This window comes from Scleropages formosus, chromosome 11 (assembly GCF_900964775.1).
Source record: "Scleropages formosus chromosome 11, fSclFor1.1, whole genome shotgun sequence".
NCBI classification, from domain to species: Eukaryota; Metazoa; Chordata; class Actinopteri; order Osteoglossiformes; family Osteoglossidae; genus Scleropages; species Scleropages formosus.
The window spans coordinates 27,051,851-27,063,091 of record NC_041816.1 but is presented as its reverse complement, the minus strand read 5'-3'; the positions used below and the strand labels follow the sequence as shown (position 1 = coordinate 27,063,091).

At 42.7% G+C, this 11,241-nt stretch overlaps 2 protein-coding genes across 2 annotated transcripts; one reads left to right on the top strand and one right to left on the bottom strand.

Moving 5' to 3' along the window:
- Positions 1-3,549: 3,549 nt before the first annotated feature.
- On the top strand, positions 3,550-5,872 carry LOC108930619 (E3 ubiquitin-protein ligase CCNB1IP1). The gene is made up of 5 exons (XM_018745972.2): positions 3,550-3,624; positions 4,270-4,568; positions 4,707-4,853; positions 4,951-5,113; positions 5,445-5,872. The coding sequence occupies exons 2-5, from the start codon at positions 4,272-4,274 to the stop codon at positions 5,606-5,608; spliced, it is 771 nt and encodes a 256-aa protein (XP_018601488.1). The 5' UTR covers positions 3,550-3,624; positions 4,270-4,271; the 3' UTR covers positions 5,609-5,872.
- A 592-nt stretch (positions 5,873-6,464) lies between these two features.
- LOC114911845 (tetratricopeptide repeat protein 5-like) lies at positions 6,465-11,170 on the bottom strand. The gene is made up of 10 exons (XM_029255998.1): positions 11,111-11,170; positions 9,843-9,975; positions 9,479-9,690; positions 9,108-9,258; positions 8,734-8,825; positions 8,463-8,519; positions 8,099-8,245; positions 7,240-7,454; positions 6,901-7,045; positions 6,465-6,671 (listed from the first exon to the last, which is right to left on the bottom strand). Exons 1-10 carry the CDS (start codon positions 11,168-11,170, stop codon positions 6,552-6,554), a joined length of 1,332 nt encoding a protein of 443 aa, XP_029111831.1. The 3' UTR covers positions 6,465-6,551.
- Between the last annotated feature and the right edge of the window lie 71 nt (positions 11,171-11,241).

The window sequence follows — 11,241 nt, the reverse complement described above, 5'->3', positions numbered from 1 at the left end:
CGGTTCCGCCCATCTGCCTCTTTTTTTTCCCTCTGCCTCCCTCGCGCTCCCTTTGCCTTAAGTGCGCTCGGATCAGCTGATCAAACTGGTGTTTTTCTCCAGGGTGCGATGAACAGGTCGCACGAGACACTGCGGTCATCCTTTCATTCTCCTCTCGTGTCTCCATGAGTCATCGGAGCGCAGACTTCGACATTCACGGCGGCCACGAGTGTCTCACTTTGTCCCGCTCTCTGCTGCAAGTTTCTATCCTTATTTTTATATTACACCGTTAATGTCAAACCTTAACCTTACATTATGATACGATAACAACGGTTGACACAATGGTGACAAACAAAGAACTCCATGCATGGTGGTCTCTGGTGAGCCAAGTGTACCACTGCACAGAGAGGATCCCTTGACCCAGAACGTACTGGAATGTACACAGCCTTTCAAGGGTCTGCATGATGATATGTTAACATTCAAGTCTGGTGGTCTTGTGCAATTTTGAAGTTAGACTTCACAAAGCAGAGACTCCTTCAAACTGTGGTGCTGGAGTGGAGGGGACTTTTAAGGATACCGTGGACACCCTGGAAAATAAGCACATCAACTTGATCAAATGAACTCAGAACTCTCACTACAAGTACAAACGATAAGACTGCGGTATTGTACTTGTCATGTGAAGATCAGACTTTCTGGAAAGACTAATGCTTGAGAAAGTTGAAGGAAAGGAGAAAGAGGAAAATCAGCAACCAGATGGATGGACTCAGTCATGGAGACAATGGACACACCCCTTTCAACACTAAGGACACAAGTGGAGGAGAGACTTTCTGGAGACACTTTTATGTGGTTGACTTCCACTCAGTGGCACTTAACACAACAACTGTTCATGCAGAAGAGACTGACATGATTAATTTTATACAAAATATAAATGTTACTTAACATGAATTGTGTGTATATTTTTTGACAACGATAGAAATGTAACTTTTATGTTCTTCAGTCTCTATATGACTGTAATATAACAAAGATGTCTGTAGGTAACGTGTGCATCGGGCAGCAGGCGGTAGTAGTCAAATTTTCAACCCGGCTTCATAACTTAAATTGATGCAGAAAAAAAGCACCTAGTTCTATAAACAGGTAAATATATTTAAGTGTAAGTAGTATGGTACAGATACACGGGTATTGCTTTGTAAGTTGCCTTGAACAAAGGCTTGAGCTGAATGAGTAAATGTATTTCATTAATTAGACTAAAGAAACTTAATAACAGTTTTGTGCAGTATGTTACTTTAAGTGTATTGTCCATCTGTTATCAATAACTGTTGGTGATTATAGGGTTGTGGTGGCCAGGGGCCTATCCTGAAGTATCTGTCGTTTGACGATCCCCCGACGTTTATACACACAGGCGCCCAGCGCGGGATTGGAACCTGTATCGTCAAATTTAGTCTTGAAAATTCTATTAAAAATAAATAAAATAAAGTCTCTGTCAATTAAGGAAACGCTACTGCGCCAACTTTTGACATAATACAGACCATGATCGAGCTCGGCCATCTTTCTTAATGAAATAATACATAATATAATTATTGATTAATTATTAATGATAACAGGACATAACATGGGAAGCTATAAAATAAAATCTGACCAGGCGCGAAATATTAATGGTTTCAATTGTCATTATTGCAATAAGTAGGTGTATTATAACAGCCCAGGGGGGTGCGGTGGTGTAGTGGGTTGGACTGGGTCCTGCTCTTTCCTGAGTCTGGGGTTCGAGTCCCGCTTGGGGTGCCTTGCGATAGACTGGCGTCCCGTCCTGGGTGTGTCCCCTCCCGAGCCCAACCCGGCAATACAGGGTACAAGGTTGGAGGGGGACACACAGCCAGCTTCAGACAGTGTGTGTATAACTGCCCAGCACATGATTCTGTAGGGGTATTCGGCTGGTCTATTATCACTACGATTAACACAATTTTTAATTTTACATGATGAATTTAGTACTAATTTCCACACGTGCCTCCTCCTACCATACCCCCCACAGAGCCACGAAGGAGAGCTGTGAGCACCGTTTCAGCCGAACCGCAGCTCTTTGAACTATTGAGCGGAAAGAGCAGTCGGAAATCATCTCGGACATGGTATTAAAAGACTCCAATACCTGCTGCAACAGTGTATTTAACAATAATTCCTGTAGTTACAGGTTCCGGGGGCGCGGTGGCGCAGTGGGTTGGGCTGCAGTCCTGCTCTCTGGTGGGTCTGGGGTTCGAGTCCTGCTTGGGGTGCCTTGTGGCGGACTGGCGTCCCGTCCTGGGTGTGTCCCCTTCCCCCTCTGGCCTTACGCCCTGTGTTGCCGGGTAGGCTCCGGTTCCCCGTGACCCCGTATGGGACAAGCGGTTCTGAAAATGTGTGTGTGTGTGTGTTACAGGTTCCAATCCCGCGCTGGGCGCCTGTGTGTATAAACATCGGGGATTTTGATCCCAAAAGTGTGCGAGAAACGGACTTATTGTCCGGTTCAGTGGTGTTGGGCAGCAATGTGAATCATGTCCTGGCTGGGGCTACAGCCCTGCAGTGTGAACGGTTTCGGGTCCAGTCCCACACCGCGGTGTTGCGCGTGCTCAGGTAGTACTTACCATGTAACATGTTGATGATTGATACAGTGGGAATAAATGGGTGTCTTATTGTACACTGTTTTATTTAATCATTGTCAGTTACCTTGAGCAGATAAGCTGTATAAAGAGTAACAACAACAGCAAGGAGTGGATTCGATCCCACAACCATAGAGTTCTTAAATCCACAGTGAAAATAATTACGACCTGGCAAAAATCGTTTGTGTTGCATCGCCTGACCTTTTTTGGATCTCCTTTTAACGTCTGTTTCTTATAATTAAACATTATTATATAATTAATATATATAATTAAACATTATTATATATACACTTTATTATAGCCAAGAACTAACCATTCCAGGAAGTTTAAATAAAATATGCATCTTTTCATATTCATAATTATTAAGTTTAAAGGAATAAAAGCATAAAAAGTGTAAAGACTATTAAAACATGTCGTCTCTGCCTACAGAAACTTATTTCAAAGTTAAACAAAACAAGGTAGCTATTCAGCCAAGCACAAATATGGCTGATTTGGATATTTATTCATTGCATTATTTTCCTGTCCAGTTCTGGAGAGAACATTTTAGACTACGGCGCCAATCATTGACGAGAAAAAAATGAATTATTCGGTGAATGATCGTTCAAGCAGGAAGGATGTTTATAGAACAGAGTTGAAAACTTCAGATTCTGAGATTGTACACATCGACTTCATCAACACGGCTGAAATGAATGCCTTGTTACGTGACTTTTAGTGGCAGATATAAGTATTTGGTGCAGGTAAAAGGGAGTTTTTGGTGATCAAAACTTAAATCTTTTGCACTAAAATCAGAATATGCGCGTGACAGACAGTCGCACCACTGCCGATGTTAAACTGAGAATCGAACTCCTATTATGGCGGAACACCGCACCATCGATGCCGGAAGTTTGTCCTGTTAACGAGCCATACCTACCAATCAGATTACAGATCCTCCTCTACTTCCGGTCTGAAAAACGTTGGAAGTCTAAAAGTCGTCAGCGAAAGTGTTTGTAATATCAAAGATTAATTTGATATAAAACAGGTAAAATATTCAACAATTAGTTCGGGTTTAGTAATAATTTGCTACATTGAATATAAAATGATAAAGGAAGAAAACGTTTTGAGACATGGGACTTTGCAGTTTGGGAAACTTGCGATAACAAAAGATCAAAGGTGACCATAAGACGAGTGTGAAGAAGAAGAAGAAAAAAAAAAAAACAAACTATCACCACTAATATCCTACATAGAATAATATAAAACTAGTTATTTAACATCCCTTTAAACCACATATTAAGGACTGTTGATATTTTCCTCCCTGGCTATCTATCAAAACCCTTATCAAGAAAGCCGTGCTTTATAAATACTACTTCTTGCTAGATAATGATATGAAAGTGACTAAGAAAATTTACACTCTACAGGTGGAAGTCCATCATGCCTGTTTTCGTGTTTTAGTGTTACAACTAAGTAGATTGTTTCCAGCACAATCAAATGTTATGCAATATGGCAAAATAGACAAGTTTAGTAGAATTCCAACTGAAATACAAATAATCAAAAGTCTCAATCACCAACTTTATAATAAAATTTAGATTTTTCAGAAAATGAAAAACAAGTTGTAAATGGCATCTTTTCCGCTTTTAGATATGAAAAGACAAACGTTTTTGTATGTTTACTATTTTCTTGCTGCCAGCCATGTCTCTCTATGAGGACTTCCTCCTGTGCAACTTTCCGAAATGTCGGACAAAGCTGAGTGGCTTCGCATGGGTGACTGCATGTTCGCACGCATTCTGCGACCAGCATGGATCAGCGGAGTTCAGTCGCTCACCCGCCATCTGTCCTGCCTGTTCGTCTGCACTCTCTGGGAAACTGGATATTGTACGCACTGAGTTGTCGCCCTCTGAGGAGTACAAAGCTATGGTCCTGGCTGGCCTGCGGCCCGAGACCGTGCTGGACATTAGTGCTCGTGCCCTTGCATTCTGGACATACCAGGTGTGGCATTCTGGATTTAACAGTTGCCTGTGTGTGTTTCATTGTTTGTTTTTTTCACACTCAAGGTGCATACATGTGGTCAGACAAAGACTTTGTATGTTGGAGAAACATGGTGGCCATGTCTGCCCTATCTCCCAGGTGCACCAGGAGCGGCTGTTCCAGGAGTACAGCTTGTCCCGAGCAGAGGGTCAGCTGAAGCAGGCTGAGAAGTTGCTGACTCAGCAGAACCAGAGCAGGGAGCTGGAGCTAAGTGCCATGAGGGAAGAGATCTCCTCACTGAAGAAGGTGCTCTGCATCTCTGCACCAATGTGCTATCTCCTGAACTGTTTTTATTGCTCTCTTCCAATATAAATCAGGCCATTTCAGCTATCACATCTTCCAGGTGATGGAAGAATACAAGAGGAAGTACAGTGAGGTGTCAGAGAGGCTGATGGAGAGGAACAGACAGTACCAGAAACTGCAGGGCCTCTATGACTCTCTTCGACTGAGAAATATGCTGGGGGAGAGAGAGGGAAGCAGACAGGGGCCTCTTGAATTTGGCACAGGTCAGCAAGAAGAGATATTACAGGAATTAAGGGAGATTAACCTTTAAAAAAGTAATTGCTTGCACAGTCTAATTAAATGACAGGATTAAAGGGTTGATTTTCACTTTTACTAACAGGCAATGAAGAAATTGTGTTACATGAGGTGACCATTATAGTTTTTTGTCCACAATTTGTGTATCTCCACTTTAAGAGCCTTAAACACAGTGCTCCTCATGAAAGTATAAAGGAGCCCAACCCTAGCATGTCATTTTCAGAATGAAAGAACCGAGTCTCTGCAAAATAGTACTTAGATTACAATATCCATAACGCAATTCTGTTTATTGTCCCACAGGTCTGGGGGCACAGCATTCACCCTGGAACAGTCCACAGTTCCTGGGTGTAGGAACTGAAGGGGAGAGGATTTTCTCTGCGCTGGACCCCGACTTATCCAAGAACTTCTTCCAGTTTGGCTCCCCATGTAGAGATCGCAGCCGTACTTTTGTGAGGAAGCACTGAACGAGTTGCCTGCTTGTAGCACAGTGAGGTCACAACAACACACTTTAGACAGCAGACAGACAGATTAACAAGGAGAGCGCACATATGAATGGTACAGCCAAGATCAACATTTACATAGGATTGTTGAATAACCATTATGTATTCCTGAGTCAGTGACTGAGTGTTACTTAGTTTCCACATCCTATCCAGTTTTAAGAGGTTGAATGCTGTTAGGAGTAAGACATACCTGTACTGTTCACATTAGTCTTCTGATTTTGTGGCATGTTCTCTTTACTCTATTTGGTGTAGTGTACTAGTAAGATGAAAACAGTGAAAGTTAAAATATGTGGTGTAAAAATATGGTCAAAATGATTGCAGTAATTACAAATGCTGAACGATAATTTGAGGTTCATCGCACTTGTAGTGTTAATGAAACCCACTGAAATGGGATGCGTGCACCTTGTGGTTTGTATGTAATGGAGACTTTACATTTTGAGGAAATAGTGTTTAAAGTTGCTTTTGACTTTGCTGCTTAAATGTTTTATCTTGTGTAGAATTACTACAAAAAAATGCACACTTTTCTGCACAATAATTCAAAATTCATACCTCAAGAGTAAACAGTTGACCAGTATGTGGTCTGTTTTTGATGTTAACCAAATATCACATTTCTCACTTAAAATTCTGAAAAAGGGAAACACAATTTTCTTCTGTATAAACTCAAAACTAATTTATTTTTTTATGTATTTATTTTTACAAAAACAACATTTTAACACACATTTCAACAAAATAAAAAAAAATGTGTATTTACAAAATGACATTTTATAACGAATACAGAAACAGAGGTAACTCATAATAATATTTACACCAAATTCTCCCCCCACTCTGCCCCAGTCTAGCGTGGTCTCTGTATCTCTCATACCAGGCAGCTGCTCGCCGAAGTGTGTCTTTCACTCCTCCCCAGTCCTTACTCGCTCTGCGGCCGGTAGCTGACAGAGGCAGCCGTTTGGCTCTTTGCTGCCTGTACCTTGCCATTGACGATGAGCAGCAGTGGTGAATCCACACGTATACTGCGAAAATCAAAAGACTGAAGAGGAAAAGCGAGGTGTTACATCAGAACATCGGAGTTTCTCAAAAGCATCCAGGCTGGATATAGAATCAAGTCCAAGAATAAATGTTTTACGGTAAATACTAGGCACCCAGTAACCTAGTGTACCTTCATTTGAACTGATCCAAGACTGATGTGTCCAACCAAACGCACAGATATATACAATTTTCCATCTGCACTGGTTTATAGTAAGACAGCAGCCACTGACCTGGTCTTTGTGGCTGACACTGTGCCGTTTGACCTGGGGCTCAGGGACGACCACTGAATCACCAATCAGTGTCCCCCAGCTGTCTGCAGTGTTGTAGACCATGACAACACAGCAAGTCTCTTCGCTGTCCACCATCCCGAACGTACTGGGGGAGAGAGGGAGGGGCCACACCCTTAGTCACCCTAAACTGACCTGTGTTCACACCTGTACTGTAAGGAATTTTTCCACACAGATTAATTTACTTTGCTCTGAACTACATATCAAGTATCAAAGGTATGCAGAATGTAGAGACTCCAATCTTCTGTGCACTCGGTCAAAAAAAATAGACAAAGGACTCACAAGGCCATGCGGCCCTCAGAGGCCAGGCTGAAGACCACCTTTCCCAGCGCAGCCACCCCAGCATTGTGGCCATGAGAGAGGGCTGACAGACTCCTGGGCTCCAGGCTGCCGATACGGCCTGTTGGGGAGCGGTACTGCGGAGAGGAGCAGGGCCCTAGCGCTGACATGTTGAGTGACGCTAGCATGGTCCTCAGTCTGCGTGCCTTCACCTTACCCTAAGGAAGACAGGAACAAAACAAAACAAAAAAAAACTCAAACTGAATTCTTCATATATAATTCAGTTCTGAAGCCTTTGACACTGTGTTCAAGGTCTACCTAAAGAAAGTCACTGCCTCACTCTCAAATTAAATGTCTTTACTACCACACAACCGATGATTCTACATTTCTGCACATAAGGAATTCTAATGTACGTTTTACAGCGAATTTATTATAGTAATGTACTGTAATACATTTATTTATTATTACAGTAATTTAAGTCTTATTTACTTTTTGTATTTATACTTTTTATACTCTCATGTTTGTACACTCTGTAAATATGTTATTTACTTATTCTGTAATTCTGTGTCAGCTACTGTTTGTCTGTAAATACTGGAGGCACCTAGAACCACAGCAAATTCCTTGTGTCCGTCAGCACACTTGGCCAATAAAACTCATTCTTATTCTGAAAGCCAGATGTAAATTCACCCTCAAAGACTAGAACAGTTACTGTACGCTAATTGAACAGTCCAAAAAGACTGAAAATCCCAGAGGTAATGAGACTGACATGACAGCAGACAACAGTCATTCTAACACATCAAAATATTTGCCTATCACAGTACAGTATGTTAATGTCAGAGATACCCCCTTTCTCCCAGCTTGCCTTGTTCTCAATGAGGGCAGTGACTCGCTCCAAGTAGTCCAAAAGCTGCCTTTCTCTTTCAGGAGGTTCCTCCCAGGCAGGGTCCAGAACTGCCGCTCGACTGAAACCAGCTAATGCCGACCCAAACATCTCCTCATACTGGAAGAGCTAAAAGGTAAACAAAGAAAGATGATCATTACTGACGGAAGGACTATGTAAATTTACTGCTCATTGCAATAAAGACATCATGACTGATGAACATAAAAGGGTCAAGACAAATATCAACCATAACCTGGTTGCGTTCACTGCAATAACTTCATAAGCACATGTGGGGAAAAATGAGGGCTGCTCACTCTTAACTGATGAGAGAAACCAAAAGTTTTACCGTGGCTCTGTTGAAGTGCAGATCAGGGTTACATGAGGCCGTGCTGTCCACCTTCTCCTACAGCAAGACAGAAGCAGTCTCTACTCTCTGCACTCATTTCACTTTATCGTTGTACTCTCGAGTTTAATATACGGTGTCAGAAAATACTTGAACTGAAACCAAAAAACCAAGGGTAACAGTGTGAATGCGTTCATACATTTGTCCGATACACGTGGGTTGATATTATTAGTAGTGAACCCGAGTGTGTGTGCGTGTGTAATCGGTAACTCACAGCCTGTGCATAAGCACTGAGGGCCTGCTGCGACATTTGGGGGTTCTGGCCACTGGTGAAAAACAGGGAGATGTAGGCGTTGCCCAGAATATCTGCAAACACAAAACTCTCGCATGAGACAAGGTATTCCTCACCAGAATAGCTGTTCCACACTCATTTTTCCTCTCACATCATATATCCTGCATCTCTTTAATCCTGGCCTGCATTACAGGTCACACAATCAACCAGGGAAACAAACCAGATCTTAAAATCACAAATGGATTATTAACAGAATTCATTAAGTACTTGAATCACTCCCTCCCAAGTCAACCTTTTTTGATAAATAGATGTTCAATCAGCCTCCCGCTAACTAGCCCCACTGCAGCCCAACTCACACCAAGATGTTCCATCAGTGACATCCATCTGCACTGCCTGCCGTGCCATATCCACACTCTCCAGCACCCGTTGAACCTGCTCCTGTGCATCCCCTGCTGGCAGTTGCCTCAGTACCATGGACAGGCTGCGGAGTGACACCTTGTTCTTACACTGCAGCGACAAGAAAAAGGGGAGTAGAGAGTACATTTAACTCATTTACATTCACATTTAATTTTATATCCCACTTGACAACTCAAGTCTCACTCTCGCATATAACAAAGGATGCAAAATGTCCATACTTGAGAATTATGACCTCATTTTTTACTTTCAATCAGCCTCAGTTTTGTTTCCTCCTGCTGCCTCTCTCTCCCTCCCCTTTTCCCACACTGACCTGCTGCAAGGCCCCAGTGAAGCAGGTCTTTGCAGCTGCCAAGTCCCCCTTCCTCCAGTATTGTTCCCCCAGACAATTCCAGGCTTCCACCAGACCTGGTTCCAGCTTCACAGCCCGAGAGAGGCTCTCCTCGGCGGCTGCACTAAATCCAGAAGCTGCTGTTAGGCAGCGGCCTCGCAGGAGCAGGAACTGGGCACTGTGCCGGTACTGCTCTGGGGTAAAAAGAACACGTCATTGTGCAATACTCCAGGATGAAAGACAGGGACCAGGTAATACTCCATCTCAAACTTCAAACTGAACGTTATAATAAGAGCAGCGAATTTCAGAAAAAGTATTAGAGAATAAAACCTTCTCGCTGTCTCACCTTCTTTCTCCTCTAGCTGTTTTAGTGTCTTTTCCATTTCAGTGGTCACATCACTGTGCTTCTTCCCAGCCTCTTCCACACCGTGCGTTTCGAAATAGTGGTCCCGGAACCAGTACAGTTTGTCTACGAGCTCCTGGAAAACAGAAAAGGGTTAAAATTCAAATTCTACCTCCTGCTGCATTACTCTCGATAACGGCACTGACCGTGAGCAGATACACCACGAACAACCAGCTGTTTAAATGGCCACATTTTGCAAGTAGCTTAGTATTCAAATCTAACAATGCGAGTCACCTTGGGATAAGGTTTCAGCTAAAAACAAAAAATAATTTAATGTTACAGACCATGAATCCAACACTGAGTAGACAGAAAATAATAATATGCAACACTGATCATTAATACACAGAAAAAGCTGGTCTAGAACAGAACACACAGTACCACTTGAAAGTATGTGAACCCTATATGGATGGTCATTATTGTATAACATCTTGGAAATAAACTCATGGATTGAATACATGATTATGATTCACACCCCTGACTCTACTTACCCACTTAGTTTAACTAGTTCAACTTGGGCTTCACTTATTATTACACCTGCACTACTTGTGTGATTCTACTACATACCGATTTCCTGTAAAGCAACATACGGAATTGGTCATGACACACCTATTATGTCACATGAGAAACACTGATTGTCATTAAATAACTGTTTCATGGTAAAACTAAAGGACACAAGGGGTTCACATACATTCAAGCGGGGGGGGTGAGTTATACACAGCAGACCTGCAACAGAGCACAGAAAGACAATAAGTACAGAGATGGACAGAATTCACCCTGAACACACAGATCAGCTGTGCAGCTAAGTCTCACTAGTCACAGTGTAGCTTTTTTTTTTTTTTCCTGTCGTGAGGACCTGGGTGTCCCTGTCCAGTGTCCCAGTAGGGACAGGGCTGTGGACAAGGAGGACACAGGTACCCAGGACAGAAAGAAAGAGCCCTGGAGTAGTGAGACTCAACAGTCCAACATGGGTTCAGGTCCCATGTGATTTAGTCATGTTACATGACCATCTGCGGATTCGGCCGGAGAGTGACATTTTTATTTATTTTCTTTTCCAGACAGAAGCCAACATGAAAAGGCAGAACTAACTAAACGTGTGTGTGTGTGTGTGTGAGGCGGCGAACAGCAGACGACCACGCCACCGGCACCTGTATGAAGGAAATGCACAGCCTGCAACCCGCGTTCAATTTTACACCGGCCTAATTTCTAAATACCTTCAAGATTTGTAAGTCATCTTTATCAGCCGGCTCACTTTCCCTGTCGATATCTGCCATATTTACAGGACACACTGACAGTCGCAGCTAAAAGGCGAATGCAAATACAGCCCAGTCGGGGCTCGTACACC